Here is a 21,785-nt window from a genome sequence, read left to right on the forward strand (position 1 = left end):
TTGCTGGTCCTCTCAACAACCTCTCTTCAACAGGTACAGCTGAACAAGTGTTCAGCTGCACAAGGAATACCCCTTCCACCAGCACGATTTAAAGGGATTACCACTTAACTTTCAAGTGAGGTGCTTATGACTTCCTTTTGCTTCTATAGATTAAGTGGAGGTGCTATGTTCTATGTTTTTGCTGGAGTGCTTTCAATCAGTAGGCAGTGGTTCATATTTGAAATGCCTCTGAGAGCAATACTTGCTCAAGGATAGGGGGAACTATATTTGGAGTTGTTCTTGGGCTGCAGCACCACAGAGAGATGGAGCAGAGCCAGCAGAAAAGAGAAGCCGTCTCCAGGGAGAGGAAGAGGAGGAGGCCTTTCAGCAGGAGAATGTATCCACCTAGAATCTTCAGAGAGCACTTCCCCTACCTATATCTGCACCATCTAAATATCTATGCTTCATCAACATGGTGGTCATAGTGTTGTGCTGCCTCCTTGAACCTGCAGTTATAGAGTAAGGTGAGGATGACACAGCCAGTGGCCATCATGGTCATCATGGCCCACAGTTTCTATGCCAGTGGTTTCTTCCTGGCTGGGCCAATGGTATCCCCAACATACTTCATCCTGGAGATCACTGAGGCCCTGTACAAGGACAGGGAAGCGTGGAGTTGGCACATGGCCTAGCTTGCATAGTAAGTTTCTCAGTGGTGTAGTGTGCCATCGATTGTGAGAGAATTGTTCTGTTAGCGCTGCATCTCAGTGGAGAGATGTACTGCAAATGCAACTCCCTTCGTGTGTAGTTGATTTGCAGCCACACCCTGACCATCATATTACTGAATCACTGTTATCCTGGCAGCAGTCATGATGTTTTCATTCTGCACCAGTCAGCCATTCCAGCCATTCTTAAACCACTATGTCAAATCAGATGGTGGCTGCTCGGTGACAAGGACTACCCACTCTACATATGGTTAATGACTCCCCTTCATCACCCAACCACACATGGACAGTGCTCCTACAGTGACAACTATGTTGAAAATAGGAGTATTGTGGAGCAGACCATCAGCATCTTGAAAGGACATTTCCATTACCTGCAGCACTCTGGGAGAGCCCTCCAGTTCTTGCCAGAGCATGCCATGCAATTCATATTGATCTGCTGTGTCCACCACAAACTGGCAATCATTAGGCCACAGACCTTGCCACTAGGCCTTCAGTAACTGCCTCAGTAGCAGGAGAAGGAGGCATCCAGTAAGTCATTTCTCTGGATGGGATGTCCATGAAAATCTCACCAGCCTCTTGTTCCCCTGAAACATGGTGCTGCCTGCATCACTGCCATCAGGCACAGGGGGAATCATGTATTGTGATTCTCGCATTTGCTAATGGGTCTTGTCCAGTTTTTAGCCCCTGGACCAAAATATGTAAGTCCATGGGTGCCAACACCTTCTTAAGGCATTGTACCTGAAGAGACAGAGAGAATGTAACCATAAAATAGGTATAGATATTGAAATATTAGACATCAAGTCAACATTCAAGAAGTCTAGGCCTTTGTTTAGAACAGCACTTTTTTTAATAACATACTGTTTCTTTCACATCAGCAAATACTAAATCATTTTACTGATTGCAGACATTTTGCTAACACTCCCTCTATTTTTTTTTGTTAAGCTCCAGTGCAACCATACATTTTTAAGAAATTTTCTTGTTCAAAAACTATATTTTTTCTTTCCTCACAGTTTATGTTCATATGTCGAACAGAATAGAAAGAAAAAATGAGGTAAATATAAAATACAAAAGGTAAAAGGGATGTTTTGAATGAAGTGTATATAGCTTCTTTAATAGAAAATTAGTAGTCTTTTCCACTTTTTTATTGTTCCGGTTTCACAGCAAGAAGTGGAGGGATGATGACAACATACTAATATCCACAAACAAATATCTAGTTATTCAGCGTGCTTGTATTTCTGAGAACCGTGCATTACATTTTGTATTTCAGAAAATTAATGCTTCTTTTATATATTCCCATTTTTTTTTCATTCGTACCACCCATACTTTGTATCATATTGTGATGGGTAAACACCAAAGAAGTGAAGCCAAGTAGTCAGGTATCACTGCCTCAGAAGTGACGCAGTTAATTGTAGGGCACTTCATATCTGATTACAAACAGGATGGGAATTTTAAAGGCCTATACAAATGGAGCTGATTAAAGCCTGCATTGAGCACAGTATCCCCTGACCATTGGAACCTTGAAAATATGCCAAAGAGAGTGGTCATATTTTGTGTAGGATATGAGCTTGTATTGATATTCAAGATTTTCACTTGATTGCACATTTGGGGGAGTAAGTTGACACCAGATCATTTTGGAATCTGAATGCCATACATGTTTGTTCCAGGCAAACACAGTGACCAAAGATAGCAACTTACAACAAAGAACACCTGAAGCTGCCTGGGATATGAACTGAACTGGTAGTAAAATATCCAAAATCTTAAAATTACACTTTCTTCACAATTGATTTAACTGCAGTGGACAGACAATACTCCCACAATGGACTGAACAAAGGAAAGTGGTTAACCAAAGCTTTTGTCTTTACAAATAAAAGATTATGCAAAATACAAGTATCATCATACATGGCTGGCTATTATGTCTTATTACATTAACTACAGCAGCTTACAAAAGAAAACTACACAAATCAATTGCTAATTTCTAAACTCTTCATTTTTAAAATATTGACAAAGATAAAATCAATCTGTTTCATCTTCTAAAGTGAAATCTACATAAAGGTTGTATTATATTTGCCTTGACAAAACCTTCCTGTAAATTTTTAAAATTATGTTGCTATCTATCAACTTTTACTTATACGAAAAGGGTGGAAGATGTAAAATAGAACATTTGTCTATATTTTTAAATAGGAAGTGATGAAATTGTCCACCAATCCAAAATGTTATATGGAGAGAGATATGCACAGACATGTTTACTCTGCTTTATGTTTAGAGGCAAACTGGGCTGAATAAGTGAGGAATCCTCACCCTCATCGCTGCTATTTCATTGTCAGAAATTCCAGTATGTGCTGATGGACAGCAAGGTTTCTTGCTGCTTGGGGTACATGAGAAATGTAAGCTTTTGTGTAGAACTGTGACATAATTTCTGACCCGGTGACGTTATGAATGACGAATTGCATTTAAAATCACTGCCCCAATATGGAGCACAACTAGAAGCATTTTGTTGTATCACAAGATGGGAAACTTTACACAAAAAAGGTCATTCTACAACTTTGTGCTGGAATTTTTGATACGTGCTCTTGAGGCCAGTGGGTGTGAGGAAAAAGATGCAGAATTGCTTGATAATTAGATAACCTTTAAATATATTTACATCTAGTCCATGAAGGAATGAAAAGCAGGTGCATTTAAGTTTTTGAGCACTGAAAGAAGAAGTTAATACCAAAATAAAGTAACAAAATTACAGCTTTGCTCCAAAAATGCAGGGAATTACATTTTCTATGGTTTTGGAAGATTTCTCTAATCCTCTAGGACACTAAAATAGAAATGTATTCATTTAGGTGGTGGTTATTTGAGAAATGTGCATCTTATTAAAGCTACGAAAGGGCAGCCAGTAATCAGAGAGCTGAAATGGAGTTGATTAAGCTGAAGTTCTGATTCAGATAGGTTGGAAATACATTACAGTCTCTGCTTCAAACATCAAGTAATTTCTATAAGGTATCTATTCAAATCCTTTTAGTGATTCTTTTCACCCAAGGAACTTTGCTAAATCTCTAGCACAGTTCATTTGTACTCCACAAAGAGCTTCCAAAACTATAAATGATTGAAGTGATGATCTTACTCCTCCCTACATTTGTCACCCAGATTTTTTGTTACAGCTGTGACCAGGTCAGTCAGTCTATTTCTCAGAGTTGCAATGACAATGTCCCAACCACAAAGGATTCAGTAGCAAGTAGCAGAACTACTACAATATTTTGTAGTAAAAGATTTATTTCTAACTTTCTTACTGTTGGGGCAATGAATAGCTAGTAAAGTGGAAAAGAGGGAGTTAGTTGTCATTCCCAGCCTCACATGTTAGTTGGAGTCTATTTAATAATCTGCTTATCCAAAAAGGTTCAATTTGGATACATGGTATACAAAATATGACAAATATTTGAGGGGGAAAGTCTATTAAACACCGTCAGCAAAAGTGTTTAAAATAATTAAATACTCAATTCCGGATGATGTTATGAGGTAAAGTGAGAAAAACCAGGGATTTGATTTTAAAGTGTTTAGAGCAACAGAGCAAAATTGGACTTTGTTCATAGATAGGTTTTCAAACTGCATTTTACAGCTGTGGGTACTATTGATGGTGGTTGTTTAGGTAATATCAAGATCAGTAGTTGATTATGTCATTTTCCAAATGAAAAATACAACCACACGCCATGGCATGTCCACATTGTAACAGTTGCCTGGATTTTCAGCTCAGCTTTTTGCTTTCTTGAATTCTACCCATCTGTGTTGTAGCAACGTCGGCCTTCGCCAATAAGCTGAGTTTTCTCATTTGCATTTGTAGGCTGAAGCACGATTGGAATCTCCCCATCTGCAACAATAAAGCAACAGGAAGTATGAATCAGCACATTAAAACACTGTCTGGATATATTGCAACCTACTGCCCTGAAGTCAAAAGAATGCAATCTGATACTATGGGCTGGATTTTCGTGAAGGAGACAAGAAAATGCGTTTCCATTCAGGAGGCCCCTGCCCGCCATATTTTAAAACTGTGAAGGCGGGGTGGGATAAGGCCTGCCTTCATTCACTGGGACATTGACTTAGTTATAATCATGAATATCAGGCCCTCAAGGCAACTGCATCCACAGAAGCAGTTAGAACAGAATATTTTTCCAAGTGGCCTCATTCTTAGCTGAGCTCCAAGATTGGCTAATTCACTTAGGTGTCATCAGCGGTCTGCTAACACAGCTGCAGAGGGGAGTGATAACGTTGTTTCAATAATGTACTTACTACCTTGTAATAACCATATATTTCTTTGAAAAAAACTCTCAATGCCTGTGTTTATTGACAAAAGATTATGAGGTGTGAAGAGGATAATAGCTTTTCGTCATTGACCCAATGAATGGCTGTGGTTAATTGACAGTTTTACAAGAAGGTAAGATGAGCTGTGTAATTCAAAGGAAATATTGAATGGCTGGGTGGAATCGTCCGCTCCCACTTGCTGTGGGCTTCATAGCGTGCGGGAGCGGAAAATATCTGGAGATTGCAACAAATCGGTTTCATGGAAAACGAGTTTGCGATCGTCTGCTCCACCCATCAATCCTCCACCCGTTGCCACCTGCCGGGAACCTAATTTCAATACTCTAGCATCTAATTATAAGCCCCACTTGCCGGAATCATCCTCCCACGCTGGATCATCCGGGCAAATCACACCAACATGTTTCACAACTGTACATAAGGGACATGCACCTGGTTAGCTGCAATTCGCTCGGGACCTTGAGGTTTGTTTGCCTACCTTGCTTCAGGCAGCACTTGCAGTCATCAGCACCAGGCTTCACAGGTAGCACCGCATCACTTTTAAGGAGCTCATGGACAGGTCTTTACCTACCAGACCAGCCCTAAGGCAGGGGTGGTGTTTCAATGGCTGCGGGACTTGGGCTTGCTTAGGGAAGGGGCAGAAGTGGCCTTAGGCAAGGAAGAGGCTACAGGGTGAGGGCTGTACTGGGCAAGGGGGTGTATCACAGGCTGTGTGTGGGAACACATGTTGATCTGTGCAAGTAGCCTTAAGATGGTGAGGGCTGAGGAGGCAGTGTCTAGAGGACATGAGGCCAGGTGGACATGTGAGGATATGTGAAGGTGTGTGTGTGAGAGTGAGTGGTGATATCCCTTGAGCTGGCAGTGAGAGAGATGCCAGTGAATGTGTGAGTTTAAAGTGATGAGATAGTTGCCTCAATCTGGCGGCATGGATGAGATCATTCATCCTATTTCTGCACTAGATGGCCAACCAGTGCAGCATTGGCACTGATCACCACTGCCACCGCTTCCCAAGCTGGAGTGGTGAGATTGCTGGACCTCCTGCAGCCAGAACATGAGTGGAGGACATCACGGCAGGGCTCCAAAAAGCATTTCAGTGACGGGTCACTGAACTCTTCTTAGCTTTCAGGGCCATGCCTTCATTGGAGCAGTTATGGGCTGCAGCATTGAGAACTGTACACAAGGCTGCAGTTTGGAAATGGCACCCAGAGTGAGGAAACAGTGAAGCAACAGCGTGGTGGATTCAGAGGCTGCCCGCCAGTGAGACGACATGTTTCCTATGGCTGCATAATTAATGAGACAGGAAGTAGATGATATGGTGCAAAAACCCACTATTGTGGCCAGTGGGTGAAACATTATTTTTCACGGCCGCTACCACACTTAGTGCAATTCAGGGACGATTCCGCCTGCTGTTTTTTTTTTGGTCCCTGACACGGTACTTGGGTACCCCCACGGTTCATGACCCCTCTGAGGTACCGTGAACCACATCAATGAACAGAATGGGACTGACTCTATCAAATTTGTGAGGGGTTAAAATGCCAACTCCCTTATTGGAGTCAGCAAGGCCAGAAGTGCTGCATGTGGGCTCGCTACCCTCATCCCTCAGTGACAATTGCCGGAATGTGGAATGGGCATGGAACTCCTGGAATTGGGACCTGCCTGCCATTTTTAAAGACCTCCTGACTTTGCCTGACTCCACAAAACTCTATGCCTATATCTAGCAAAGCTTCTTGGAAAAGCATACAAAACCATTTTTTAATATTTATTTACTGTGAGCTTTACTTTTGCTTCAGCAAAATTAATTCCTCCTGATCAACAAGCAAAATTGTTACCGTTGCCCATCTTTTATGGTACAACAATGTTGAATTTATGTCCCTTTGGTCCAAAAAAGTGGACATTATTGATCCATAATTAATTTCACCTCCTGGAAATCCGGGCCAACTTCTAGAAATAATTAATATTCTATTTTTCATATATATGATAAATATGGGTTTTCAGTATTTCAGGAAAAAGTCATTCTTTCACTGTGCACTTAAATAATATACAGAAAGGGCAGCACTGCAATATTCAAATGCTCATCCACTGCTAAACCATCGATAGAATTTATTTTGGCAGAGAGAGGCAGCTGAAGAAACATTCCCTGGTATCAGCTGCTGAATGAATTGCATGTGGGAGAATGGAATATTATTTCCTATTTTGGAAATGTTTGCATATTTCAAAGTAAATGAAAATTAATTGAGGCACTATGCTGAATCAGTACCAGCAAGTGTAATTTTTTAAGGGGTTCCTACACAAAATGAATTCAGAAAACATAATTTAAATACAAGTAGATTTTCAGGAGAGTAAAACATGATCAGTTAAACATGATGCTACATGTCTCCAGTGGAAGGAATATGATAAGCTCCACTCCATAGTCACTATATTTAGATGGTACCTCTTTAAAAATACATTACTTAGCTTCCTCATGTGACTTGGCAAATTAATCATCTGATTAGATGCAAACCACCAATTCCCAGGTTCAAAATTTGGTCTGTTCTGAGAGGAGGTTCCTGCTCCTGTTTACTGTTTAACAGCCCCTGTTGGAAACTGTAAATGTTTGTTTGATGAGGACATGATTAGGTTTTTCAGGGACACCCTCATGTTAGACGAGCCTTCTGAAATGTACCGCTCAGGCTTATACATGAAGAATAAATACTGGGAGTGGAAGCTACCAGTTCCTGTGAAATTGAACTTCACTGTCCGAGAATGGGTGTGAAGTGGAACTAGGGCTAGGGAGGTTGAGAGAATAAATGTACAACTCTCAAAAGTGGTAAGCCATTGACATAAACATCATTCTGAAAGAGTGAACAAAACAAACTCTCATCAGCCACATTCATGGCAATACCCCACTTCTATGCATTGTGGACAGCAAGATCAGGGGCTTCTATAAAAGCAGTGCACGCAACGCAGCCACAGCCACACCACTCTCTCTCATTATAATTGAGTAGTGGAGTGCAGAGATCTGTGCAAACTTACTCAGGTTTTTAGGTGGAACTCTGCCCACCGACCTCTAAATGCCATTGGAGTTTATGATGATTATAAGATGTTGGGCCTGGAATAGTTTTCTTTGCAATATATAAAAATAGGAAGGCAGTGTGGCAGGCTGCCTGAGGTATTTCAAACCCTTAAGTAAATCAGCATGTCTCTCAACATACAGAGGATGCCTTGGGTTTATAGATGTTGTGACAGCACATTTATCCTACCAGTCTATGCCAGGTGACCTCTCTAGCAAAACGACTGTGTGAACATTGTTCCCTTTCAATTATTAAGGTCGAGTGTGTTTCAGTGGACTCCCTAGTGTGTTTACTTTATTTTGGTATACCACTTTAGAAATTTGTTTCAAAAATTTAGGTATAGATGATACATCCCTATAAATCAGACCCTGTCATTCACAGTTCAGGCTGTAGCAGTGTTAGGTTTTAGAACAGAATGCACTGCTGTTTAACATGATAAACCAGTTGTAAAGGGCAACTAAATAAAGTATAATAGCTTAACTTCTAAAAATAAACTGACAGTCTTCCATTCAACAATCGATGTGACCGATGAGTAATAGGAGAGCAAGTTTATCATGAGGCATCAACTGGTGAAAAGATTCTAAATGCTTTGAATTCCCACATGGCAGGCTGGACTTAGCGCAACCCATCACAGTGAGAACCGTTGTGGTTGGGCCTACTTAATCGCAGGAAAGGCCCCCCCACCTACCCCCCCCAACCCATCTCAGTCTCCCAGTGGGTGGGAGAAGCTCCCCGGATTAAGTTGGATGGCGGAAGGGGCTGACGTGGGATTCCCAACATTGCCAACTGACACCCATTATCCCTGAGGATACTTCAGTTTAGTGGTGCCTCAGCGATTTAACGGGAGCCTCACGGCTTTCCCCTGCTCTCAGGAGGCTGCCCAGCAAACTTGGTGTCTGATCAGAGGACCTGGCAACTGAAAGGGTAAAGGGAAGGGGAGGTGGGGATGAGCTGAAAGCCATCCCCCTTCCCTTGTCTCCAACACCCCTGCTCGGCCACCCTCCCTCACAATCCCCATAGTGCGCTCACTCACCTCTGGTCTGGGGTCCCACAGCTTTCCTGGGCCTCTGTTGGGTTTAGTTCCATCTGCAGCCACTGCTCCCACTGGCGCAGGCAGTGAGAGTAGCTGCCAGTCTCTGATTGGCCAGCAGTTCTTGACAGGCAGAACTTTCACTGCCAGGGACTTCAATTGCAGGGGAGGCCTGCCAGTGGCAACCTAGATGCCTGAAAGGCATTTGATTCCATCAGGTCACCCCACATAACTGATGGGGGTTCAGTCCATCATATTCACTGCCGTATTCCACTATCTTTACATCAACTTACAGTTATAGCAACTTTACCATAGAGAACATCTCAAGGCACTTCACAGAGACGTATTCTGACAGAAATTGAAAACGAGCCACAGAAAGAGAGAATAGGAGGGGCATCTAGAATCTTGGTCAAAAAGATGCATTTTAAGGTTGGTCTTAAAGGAACAGAGGGAGTTACAGAGGCACATCCCCTGATATTAGGGTGAAACAAGGGTGGATGCACAACAGACCAGAGTGAGAGGAAGGCCGCATTTGGGGTGAAGAGAGTGTGGGACTGGTTACAGGGATAGGGAGGGGCAAGACACTAAAAAGATTTAAATATGGGGCTGATAAGCAAGAGCAAGAGTTTCTACAGGTAGTTAAAAAGGAAAAGAGTAAGTAAAGTGAGTGTTGGTCCTCAAGAGAGTGAGAATGGGGATTTAATAGTAGATAATAAGGAAATGGCAGATCAGATTAACAAATATTTTGCTTCTGTCTTCACCTTAGAAGTTACAAAAAACATTCCAGTAATAGCTGTAAATAAAGAGATGGAAGGGAGAGGGGAATTTGGTGAGATTACAATCACGAGGGAAGCGGTGCTGAACAAACTGATGGAGCTGTGGGTTGACAAGTCTCTGGGTCCTGATGGACTTCATCCTAGGTTCTTAAAAGAGTTGGCTAATGAGGCCATAGATGTGTTGGTGTTAGTTTTCCAAAATTCCCTAGATTCTGGAAAGGTTCCATCAGACTGGAAAGTAACAAATATAACCCCTCTATTCAAGAAGGGGGGGAGGCAGAAAATAGGAAACTATAGGCCAGTTAGCTTGACGTCTGTCATGGGGAAGGTGTTAGAATTGATGATTAAAGAGGTTATCATGAAGAGTCATCATGGTTTTGTGAAAGGGAAAACATATTTAACCAATTTATTAGACTTCTTTGAAGGAGTAATATGCGCTGTGGATAAAGGGAGCCTGTAGACATGCTGTGCTTGGAGTTCTAGAAGGCATTTGATAGGGTGCCAATTCAAAGGTTATTGCGGAAAATAAACGTCCTTGGTGTAGGGGGGGGTAACATATTGGCAAGGATAGAAGATTGGCTGGCTGGCTGGCAGAAAACAGAGAGTATGAATTAATGGGTCTTTGATTGGCAGGATGTGACAAGTAGGACAAGTTTGACAAGTGGCAATGGTCTGAGTTGTGGCCTCAACTTTTTACAATTTACATCAATGACTTAGATGAGGGGAGTGAAGACATGGTAGCTAAATTTGCAGATGACACCAAGATAGGTAGGAAAGTATGTTGTGAAGAAGACATAAGGAGTTTGCTAATGGATACAGGTAGGTTGAGTGAGTGGGCAAAAATCTGGCAGATGGAGTATAACGTGGGAGAGTGTTAAGTTGTTTACTTTGGCAGGAAGAATAAAAAAAACAGAGTACTAAAACGGAGAATGACTGCAAGAATCTGAGGTGCAGAGAGATCCAGGGGCAGGAGATTCCTCTCATCAGGTGGGCAGGCCTGGGAATGGCTGCAAGACCAACCACCACCTGCAATCAGGCTCCAACTGCGATTTCACACTGACTGGCCAATTAACAGCCAGCCTGTGTGAAACATGCACTAAGAGCTTCAGCTCTGCTGGGGTGGGGACAGGTGGAGCACAAGCACTGAAGTTTGTGCACTGAAAGCTCCCTGAAGGCACAGAGCTGCCTCAGGGAGCTGGAGAATCTTAGTACAAAAATAAACTCTTTACAAATGATATAAACATGTCCCTACATGTGACTCGGTCACATGAAGAGGGACATGTAAAAAATAACGTTAACATTTTTTTTGTTTTTTTAGTAACTGTTGGAAACCTCATCCTGCCGGTGGATGAGGTTTCATTAAAAATGTAAAAGCTGCCTGACCTATTTGCCCGCCCACAAACTGAACGGTTGAACAGGCAGCGAAAAGTGCAACTTAATTAATTGCTTAAGGGCTTTAATAGGCCTCTTAATTGTCGGTGGGCATGCTGCTGCCTCTCACACATGCCCGCTGACCGAAATATCGCGAGAGTGCGCGATGACGTTGGGACCCTCAGCCGACATCATCGCGCACTATTTCATTCCCGTTTGGGTCAGATGCACACCCGTCTGCAGGGCAAAAAATTCTGCCCTAGGCATTCTAGTACATGAGTCAAAAAAAATTAGTATGCAGGTACAGCAAGTAATCAAGAAGGCCAATGGAATGCTATCCTTTATTATGAGAGGAATTGAACATAAAAGTAAGGATGTTATGCTTCAGTTATACAGGGTATTGGTGAGACATACCTCGGATACTGTGTGCAGTTTTGGTCTCCTCATTTAAGGAAGGATGTAAATATGTTGGAAGCGGTTCAGAGGAGGTTTACTAGATTGATATCTGGAGTGAGCGGGTTGTCTTATGAGGATAGGCTGGACAGGCTGGGCTTGTTTCCGCTGGAGTTTGGAAAAGTGAATGGTGACTTGATTGAAGTATATAAGATTCTGAATAGTCTTAACAAGGTGGACTTTGAAAGGATGTTTCCACTTATGGGTGAGTCCAGAACTAAGGGGCATTGTTTTAAAATTAGAGGTCACCCCTATAGGACAGAGATTAGGAGAATTTTTTTCTCTCAGAGGGTTGTGTGGCTTTGGAACTCTGCCTCAGAAGGTGGTGGAGGCAGCGTCATTGAATATTTTTAAGGCAGAGGTAGATAGACTCTTGTTAGGCAAGGGAATCAAAGGTTATCGGCGGTAGATGGGAATGTGGAACTCGAAACACAAACAGGTAAGCCATGATCTTATTGAATAGCGGAGCAGGCTCCTATTTCGTATGTTCATAAAATTTTTGATTGGAAGATTTAGAGTACATCTTTGTGGGTGAGAGGGGCTTAGTGCAGGAGAGGATACACACTATCTAGTTTTGGACGAACTGCAGGAGGAAGGAATAGTTGAGTCTAGGTGACAAAGGAATGGATGAGGGTTCTACCAACAGATGGGCTGGAAAAGGAATGGAGGTGAGTAAAGAGGTAGAAGTAGGCAGTCTTTTTGATAGAGCAGAAATGGGGTCAGGACACAACTCAGAGATGTATAGGATTCAGGCTGGAATTTTCCAGCCCCCCTCTGGTGGGTTTGCCCACGATGAGTGAGCCATTGAAATCTCCATTCACACCGGCGGGACCTGAAGATCCCACCAGCATGAGGGGCTGGAAAATTCCGACCGCAGAAGCTGAGAATGGTCTGGTTCAGCGTAAGACAATGATAGCAGAGTGGGATGGAGTTGCTAGCTTGGGTACAGAGATTATGGAGGGGGCTGAAGGTAACACCTTTTCACTACAAAATTCGGCACCATAGTGCTACTGGTTTCGGTGCCTTATCCAACTTTTAGCTTCTCATCTCCCTATATCGCTAGAGTGTTGAATGAATACTTCACATCCATCTTCACCCAAGAGAATGAGGATGAAGGTATCGAACTCAGGGAGAGAGACTGCGAGGTTCTTAAGCAAATTGATGTAGGGAGTGACAAAGTATTGGAGCTGCTGGCAGGCTTAAAAGTGGACATATCTCCAGGTCCAGATGATTGGTGTCCCAGACTGCTAAGGGAGGCAAGGGAGGAGATTTCAGGGGCTCTGACCCAAATTTTAATTCTTCTCTGGCCACGGGGGAGGACTAGAGAACAGCTAACATGGTTCCGCTATTTAAGAAGGGTTGTAGAGATAAACCAGCGAACTACAGGCCAGTGAGTCTCACGTCAGTGGTAGGGAAACTATTAGAGAAATTTCTGAAGGAGAGAGAGTATCTAACTCCACTTGGAGAGGCAAGGTTTGATCAGGGATTGTCAGCATGGCTTTGTCAGAGGGAGGTTATGCCTAACAAATTTGACTGAATTTTTTGAGGAGGTGACCAGGTGTATAGATGAGGGTAGTGCAGTTGATGTAGTTTATAAGGATTTCAGCAAAGCCTTTGACAAGGTCCCACATGGGAGACTTTTAAAGAAGGCAAAGGCACATGGGATACAGGATAATTTGATAAGATGGATTCAAAATTGGCTTAGTTGTAGGAGGCAGAGAGTCATGACAGAAGGATGCTTTAGTGACTGGAAGCCAGTGTCCAGTGGCGTACCACAGGGATCTGTGCTCGGTTCCCTATTATTCGTCATTTATATAAATGACATGGATGATTATGTGGGGGTTAGGATTAGTATGTTTGCGGATGACACAAAGATTGGCCGGGTGTTAACAGTGAGGTTGAGCGTCTTGGGCTACAGGAAGATATAGACGGGATGGTCAAATGGGCAGATAAGTGGCAGATGGAATTTAACCCTGAAAAGTGTGCAGTGATACACTTTGGAAGGAGTAATTTGACAAGGAAGTATTCAATGAACGGCACGACATTAGGAAGTTCTGAGGAACAAAGGGACCTTTGATCTCTGAAGGCAGAGGGGTATGTTAGTGGGACGGTGAAAAAGGCATAAGGGACACTTGCCTTTATCAATCGAGGCATAGATTACAAAAGTCATGTTGGAGTTGTATAGAACCTTAGTGAGGCCACAGCTGGAGTACTGTGTGCCGTTCTGGTTGCCACATCATAGGAAGGATGTGATTGCACTGGAGGGGGTGCAGAGGAGATTCACCAGGATGTTGCCTGGGATGAAACATTTATGTTATGAAGAGAGGTTGAATAAACCTGGAGATAAAAACAAAAAAACTGCGGATGCTAGAAATCCAAAACAAAAACAGAATTACCTGGAAAAACTCAGCAGGTCTGGCAGCATCGGCGGAGAAGAAAAGAGTTGACGTTTCGAGTCCTCATGACCCTTCGACAGATTGGATTCAAACTCAAGTTCTGTCGAAGGGTCATGAGGACCCGAAACATCAACTCTTTTCTTCTCCGCCGATGCTGCCAGACCTGCTGAGTTTTTCCAGGTAATTCGGTTTTTGTTTTGAATAAACTTGGGTTGTTTTCGTTGGAGCAGAGAAGACTGAGGGGCGACCTGATCGAGATGTACAAGATTTTGAGGGGCATGGAGAGGGTGGATAGGGAGCAGCTGTTTCCCATAGTTGAAGGGTCAGTCACGAGGGGGCATAAGTTCAAGATGAGGGGCAGGAGGTTTAGGGGGATGTGAGGAAAAACTTTTTTGCCCAGAGGGTGGTGACGGTCTGGAATGCACTGCCTGGGAGGGCGGTGGAGGCGGGTTGCCCCATATCCTTTAAAAAGTACCTGGATGAGCACTTGGCATGGCATAACATTCAAGGCTATGGGCCAAGTGCTGGTAAATGGGATTAGGTAGGTAGGTCAAGTGTTTCTCACGTGTCAGTGCAGACTCGATAGTCCGAAGGGCCTCTTCTGCACTGTGATTCTGTGATTCTGTGATAATGTTTAACTGGATGATATTGCAGCTTATCCAAGCCAGGGTGTCAGACAAACAATCTGATAACATAAAGGCAGTCGAGGGGTTGAGACATGTCAATGAGAGATAGAGTTGGGCATTCGAAATCTGACATTGTGACTGCACAAGGATAAACAATTGTATCCAGGCCCTCACTTGAAACACTTGTTAAGTTTTTGAATATTCAAATTAAGCCTGTTTCTGCTATGGACCCTGAATATCTGTTTTTTTTTGCTTTTTGGTCAAAGGCTGTAGAAAGGTTGAATGATCTGTCTTTGTATTGGGGTAGGCAAAAGAAAAATGCTTGGACCCATAATCAGGAACCATTGCGGGAACAGTATCATAATAGTTGTGTTAGTAGACCACCATCTACTCAAGGGCAATTAGGAATGGGCACTAAATACTGGCATTGCCAATAATGCCCACATCTTATGAATGCATAAAAAAAATCTATTTGGAAGTTGGCCTGAAATTGCACTAACTAACTAAAAGTAGTGCTATAAAGCCTAAGGTTGGAGGATTCATCATATCTATCTTGGATTGGATTCAAGGCCAGTCTCAGAGATGTACAGATAGTGTACTCACCACTGCACCAACTAATACATAATTGCAGAAATTCCTGAAGGCCCACTTCCGTGGTGTAAGTGCAGTGGAGCAGAGCTCATCTTCTTTCATTGCTCAACCTACTGATCCCATCCAAAAATCCCAGGGACTTGGATATTTGCATATTCACAGTCCCTCGGATGTCAGCAGAATATTCAGCTGTTCGATCTTGTCAGCCCAGCCTACTTTACATCCCAGTTGGGCACTCAATTATTATAAATTGATGTAAATGAGATTAGACTTGTATTCTAAAAAGTAACAACAGTCTGAACTATTATTAGTGAATGAGAAGAAAGTAACAACAGTCTGAACTATTATTAGTGAATGAGAAGAAAGGACTATTGATGACCATCAGAACAGGGTTTACAAATTCACTATGCTTTGTATGTATGTTGAAATACATAAGGATTTTCTGGATGCAGGTAGAAGGGCTCCAATCCCAAGGGTCAGATGAATCTCATTGGGAAGTAACAGACGTAAACCTTTTTAGGCCATTTTGCCTTTGCTGCATTCTCCACTCTGACCCTTGGGCTGTCGACACCTTCTCTGGGCACCCCTCAAAATGGTGCTCATCATTCATTCCCACAGGAAAATGTGATGGGAGATGCTGTTTGGCTCCTCCCTGCTCATATCCATGCAGTAAAACACCTGCATCAGGAGGCGGTGCAGTACTCTGTGCCTGCCTGCCCTCCAGAGGAATTCCTCAACAAATGAGGGCACCGGGTAGAGACCTAATGCCTTGCGCCTTGCTTCTTTTGCTGTTCCTTTTGCATTCCCCAGCCATTAAGATGATAAATATCAGGGCCAAGATGTTACAGATTTTCTTGCCAATTGAGGACTTGCAGAACTAACCCACGAGCATCTTGTCTGTGGAGGGCTCGACCTAAAGAAGAAGAGGTACCTTAATTGCTTTTGGCACTTACCATTCTCCATGTCTGTGCGGATTTGTTCTTCCAGGTCTTCTGGTGAGACATAGTATTCATATTCTTCACCCCCTGGGGACTTGGGTTTACATTTACCAAAGCAACAGTTACAGCAGCAGCAAAGGCAGCAGCAGAAGTAACAGCCAGTGATCAACCCACAGAACACAAAAAGCCCCTAAAATGCAAATCAGAAAACAAACAAAAACAACCAATTAGAAGTGACAGTATAATTTATTTTGTCCTCCTATGCTATTGAGCTCTGATTTTGAGAGGTATGTGCTGGACTTTCCATTGGTTGTGCTCTGGTGGTTGCAAGGGTACACAATGAGCTTTGTGATTGACTGTGTTGTGCATGGTTCTTCCTGTGTGAACCTCCAGTTTCCTGCTTCACTAGTCATTAAAGGCACTCTGTTCTCTTTAAAAGGATATGTTTTGTTTTACTTTAGTCTTTGAGGCTTAGACGTGTAGCTCGACTTCACACAGGGTGGACTGGCCACATTGAAAATAGGACCCCTCTTTTGCATCAGAATTTCAAAGTATCCTGTTCCTTTAAAGGGGAGCCAGCCTGTCGCTAAATATGCAAAATACCTCACAGAGTACATAGACAGAATGAAGATTCTATGATCATTTATTTTAATACTGACAATCAAAATGGTGGGTGGTTGTCATTCTGTTGTGGTCACATTTTTAAAAGAAGATTGGACAATGACACTACAAAATCATTTCTCTTCTCCCACTTCCCTAGTAATGAAATAACCCTTTAGCTGGTTTAAAAAACAAAAATTTTGGTATTCTAGGAGGTACACAAAATTTGCATTAAATCCATCCATAAAAATGTAGGAAATGCTAATCTAGCCAAAAAATTTCCTTGTTTACAAAAAGATAGGTCTCAGGTCTTTTGTTTTCTATGAGTTACAAAACTGCTACTGTCACTCACTGTTCAAATCACTCAGATTGGTTTCTATCTTGCAGTCTGTAGTAATGTAGCAAGCATGAAGATTGATAGCTTCAGTCCTTCCAAAATACAGCCAAAGGAAGTTATGATTCTTCCATGACTTGATGTCAGATAGCAGTCCACAGTAGTGAGGTGGTCATAGGATTGAAAGACGTGGTGAAGTGGCAGGTCTGAGTGTTGTTAGCATGTATATGAAAGTTAAACAGATGCTTGTGGTTAATGCCAGAGAGGGGCAGCATATAGATGAAGAAATGAAGGGAGTCAAGGATAGATATTTGCAGTCTCGGGATATGATGGTATTAGGAAATAGAGATAGTTTAAGCAAGTTATATTGGTATTTGCAGGTGCTAGTAATATGTTTAGCTTTAAAGTTTAAGTCTGATTTGTATTTCTGTATCTATGTGTTAAAAAAGGTCAAATGGAGTTTTAGTTTCACTTTAGAAATGTGCTTGCATTTCAAATGAGGAGTTTTATGACCCCTAAAGAGAAAGTAAACATACAAGGGTAGAAGGATTGGACTGTTTCCTAGCAACAGGGGCCCAGAGAAGCAGGTCCCTCCCACAGACACACACACACACAAGAGGAACAGCAGTTGTTTTGGAAGCTGTTTGAATGCAGTTGGTTCTGAAAGTTGCTGCCATGAGAATCTGGAGCAAAGGGGATAGATAGTCAGTCCCAAGCTAAAGAAAAACACCAAAAATCCAGAAGAGTGGAAGAAGAGAAAGTCCAAAGTGACCTTCTGGTCGAAGGAAGGACCGGAACTTAGAAAAGGTCCTGTTAAGTGAAGTTAAGAGTGAGGGGCAGGAAGAAAGGCTCCAAGCTTCAAACTTAAAGAGGCAAAAGCTGCAGGAAGCAGATTTAAAGTGAGAACAGCTTGCAAGAGACAAGAAGATCCAAAGAGACAACTGAAGGTCTGTAACTCTTTGCTATGGGCATGTGAAGCAGTGGTGTACTGTTGACAGCTGAGTCAGAGAGACAGAGTGTGTGGAAGACAGCTTGAATGTATGTGGTGACCCAGGGAGAGGAACAGCAGAAGGAGATGAAACCTTGTGGAGGGCACCTGAGAGAAAGCATAGTTTTGGAGAAGATTCCAAGGCAAGGTCTTGGACAGTGGAGATTGGAAGATTGGAAACCCTCAAACGAAGGACAGAATTCATTGAGATGGGTTGGTTCACAGTGTGACAAGCGGCTAGGAGAGTTGAGGAGAGATCCATAGCATCTGGTTGAGGTGACATCTGTCACTTGAGGTCAGAGTGTGGTGTGTCTGACCACAGGGCGCCTATTTGTTTACATGGACTGGGTACTAACTGTGTATATTAGGGTATAAGATAGCTTTTGTAACTTGTGTTATCTTTACAAATCTGTAAAGGTATAGTTGTGGGTGAAGGAGAATTGTAATATAGTTCATCTTTTCTTGTTGAATAAATGTTTTAGTTTTTTGTTAAAGTTCATCAGCTGACTCCTGTGACTCTGTTCAGTAGCCACTCTCCACACATCTAAACAAACAAATAAAAGTTAGGATCTATCAAGTTGGGTTCCACCCTGGGATCAGGCTTGTTCAGGGGTAACCTCAGCTGGGGATTGTAACAGCTAGAAAAGGTGATGCGCTGACTGCCTTTGATATATAGGAGTGGAAACATGCAAGACCAGTTCACAGAGCTGGGTAACGGAGGAGAGAGCTGGCTATAGTGGAACATAACCAAATCAACATGTTATATGCCGTCTGAGATCAAGGAAAATAATGTGCCGAGGTCACAATCACAAAGAGTGTAGGTCATGACTTTGGCCAAAACAGTCTTGGTGCTGCTGTGATGGAAATAGAAATTAGACTGGAGGGATTCAAAACAGTGAGATTTGGGAGAGATGGGCACAGAACTTACAGTGGAGTGGCAATTGAGGCAGATTACCACACAGTTCATAATTTTTTACCTTCAAATCCAGGTGATCCTGACCTTCCAACTCTGGCCAGGCGAGATCCGTGGAGTGCAGCACACTCCCGGGGTCTACTATCAAGGGCAGCTCAGTTGAAAGTAAATAAGCCAAGCCCCCTTTCTTATAGCACCAGCTGCCGTGAATCAGGTAAATTTAAAGTCCAGGCCAGGGAGAAGGTAAATGGGTAGGATTGCTGGGGGCTGGGGTGGGGTGGGGGTTGGGTCAGTAGGCGGGGGATGTGGTCAGTCAGGGGGGCAGCCAGGGTGAAGTCAGTTGTGGGGCGGGGGGGTGGGGGGGGTGGTTCAGTCGGGGTAGGTCAGTCAGGTGGGTTTTTTCTATTCATTCATGGGATGTGGACTTCTCTGGCTGGGCCAGAATTTATTGCCTATCCCTAGTTGCCCTTGAGAAGGTGATGGTGAGCTGCCTTCTTGAACCGCTGCAATCCATGTGGTGTAGGTACACCCACAGTGCTGAAAGAAAGGGAGTTCCAGGATTTGGACCCAGCAACACTGAAGGAACGGTGATATATTTCCAAGTCAGGATGGTGAGTGACTTGGAGGGGAACTTCCAGGTGGTGGTGTTCCCATGTGTCTGCTGCTCTTGTCCTTCTAGATGGTAGTGGTCGAGGGTTTGGAAGGTGCTGTCTAAGGAGTCTTGGTGAATTTCTGCAGTTGTTGGTGGTGGAGGGAGTGAATGTTTGCGGATGTGGTGCCAATCAAGCGGGCTGCTTTGTCCTGGATGGTATCAAGCTTCTTCAGTGTTGTAGGAGCTGCACTCATCCAGGCAAGTGGGGAGTGTTCCATCACATTCCTGACTTGTGCCTTTTAGATGGTGGACAGGGGTGTCAGTCGGTGGGGTGGCGGGGGTGGGGGAGTGGGTAGGGTGGGGGGGGGTGATCAGGTAGTTGGTGGGGTGTGGGGATCAGTCAGGGAAGCTGCCAGTCAGGGGTGTGTCAGTCAGGAGGGTTGGGTAATCGGAGGGGGTCAGTCAGGGGGAGTCAGTTGGGGAGTGGTCAGTCGGGAGGGGGAAGGTCAGGTAGTCAGTCACGGGGGATCCGGTAGTTGGGGTCAGGTGCTCGTGGGGGTATCAGTCAGAGGCTGTCGGACGGGGGTGTCAGTCAGGGAGATGTCAATCAGAGGGGTGTCAGTCAGGAGGGGTGTCAGTCATGGTGTGACCGTCAGGGAGGTGACAGTCGGTGGGGTGTCAGTCAGGAGGAATTGGGTAGTTGTTGATGGGTAGTTGAGGTTGGGAATTCGGGAGAAGTTAGTCAAGAAGGCTCAGTTGTGGGCAGGTGTCGGGTAACCGGTCAGGGGAGTCAGGTAGTTGAGGGGGATCAGTCAGATGGAGTCAATTGGGGGAAAGTTGGATAGTCAATGGGGGGGTCACGTAGTGGCAGGGGGGCAGTTGCAGGAGGTCATTCGGAGGGCAGGGGTTGGATAGCTGTTGGGGGGGGTCAGGTATTCAGGGTTGGGTAGTCAAGGGGGGTCAGTTGGAGGGAGTCAGTCTGGGGGGCCAGGTAATCAGTAGGGGAGTCAGTCGGGTGTGGGGGGGCGGTGTCAGGTAGTCTACATGGGGGTGTAGTCAGGAGGAACCGTGCAGGTCCAGGTGGGCATCAGTGGATGGGCGGTAGTCAATGGGTGGTAGTGTGCAGAGGTTAGAGGTGTTTAGTGGGTAGGCGGTGTGTAGTTGGTGGTGATGTGTAGTTGGTGGTGGTGTGTAGTTGGTGGTGGTGTGTAGTTGACTGTCCCATGCAGGGTTGGGGATGTCAGCAAATTAGTTACCCAGAAGCTAGAAGTGGTTTTAATTCTTCTAACTAATAACTTCCAACTTTTCACTTTTCTGGGTAACTATTGATTCAGGAAAAAGATCTTCATGCAAAGAGTGATAAGAATATGGAATATGTTACCACAAGGAGTAGCTGAGGCGAATAGCACAGATGTATTTAAGGGGAAGTGAGATAAGCACATGAGCAAAAAAGGGATTTAAGGTTATACTGATAGGGTTTGAAGAAGAGGGGTGGGAGGAGGCTCACATGAATAATAAATACTGGCATAGCTGGGCAGAATGAACTGTTTCTGTGCCTTAATGCAACTCAACACAATTTAAGGGTGGTGGTGGGAGGAGCAAGAAACTGAAAGGTGCACAGTTTTTCTATGAGTTAGGAGAAGATAATCAATTGCCACAAGAAGTCAAGTGAAAGACCATTTTTTGGCTGAGCGTTTTGCATTTCAATTTTTCTTCCACGCATTTGGATGTGTAAAATAAGACAAATGTGCCTCAGAATTTCCTCAGACGTGCTCGGCTTTATTGCCACAAGTGTCCAGTTTATGCAAGGAAGGTTTAAGCTGAGTTGTGTGTGTAATGCATTGTACCCAATAATAGTCTTCTCCTCCAGTAATTGGGAGATTATAAAATATTTAAATGAGGCTCCAGGGATGAGGAACTTCAGTTATGAAAATAGATTGGAGAAGTTAAGACTGTTTTCTTAAAAGAAAAGAAGGTTGAGGGGAGGTTTGACAGAGGCATAAGTTCAGCGATGTGATTTCCAGGAGGCACTCATCACATTCCTCCTGCTGGAGGCAATGAAAATCATCCCCAATGTAAATGACCATGTACGCTGTTTGTCAGGTTGTTTGCACCAAAGCTACACTGGGC

The 21,785-nt window shown here is 43.7% G+C and overlaps 1 protein-coding gene across 1 annotated transcript in view; it reads right to left on the reverse strand.

Annotated features, from left to right (window-relative positions):
* Nucleotides 1-1,529: 1,529 nt before the first annotated feature.
* dnajc5b (DnaJ (Hsp40) homolog, subfamily C, member 5 beta) overlaps nucleotides 1,530-21,785 on the reverse strand; it is a 36,124-nt gene continuing 15,868 nt past the window's right edge. Inside the window, exons 3-4 of the mRNA XM_041189063.1 lie at nucleotides 16,244-16,418; nucleotides 1,530-4,551 (exon numbers count right to left, since the gene is read on the reverse strand). Coding sequence (XP_041044997.1) covers nucleotides 4,457-4,551; nucleotides 16,244-16,418 — 270 coding nt within the window. The 3' untranslated portion in view covers nucleotides 1,530-4,456. The remainder of the gene's footprint in view (nucleotides 4,552-16,243; nucleotides 16,419-21,785) is intronic.

The sequence above is a fragment of the Carcharodon carcharias genome, chromosome 6 (assembly GCF_017639515.1).
Source record: "Carcharodon carcharias isolate sCarCar2 chromosome 6, sCarCar2.pri, whole genome shotgun sequence".
In the NCBI taxonomy this organism is placed as follows: domain Eukaryota; kingdom Metazoa; phylum Chordata; class Chondrichthyes; order Lamniformes; family Lamnidae; genus Carcharodon; species Carcharodon carcharias.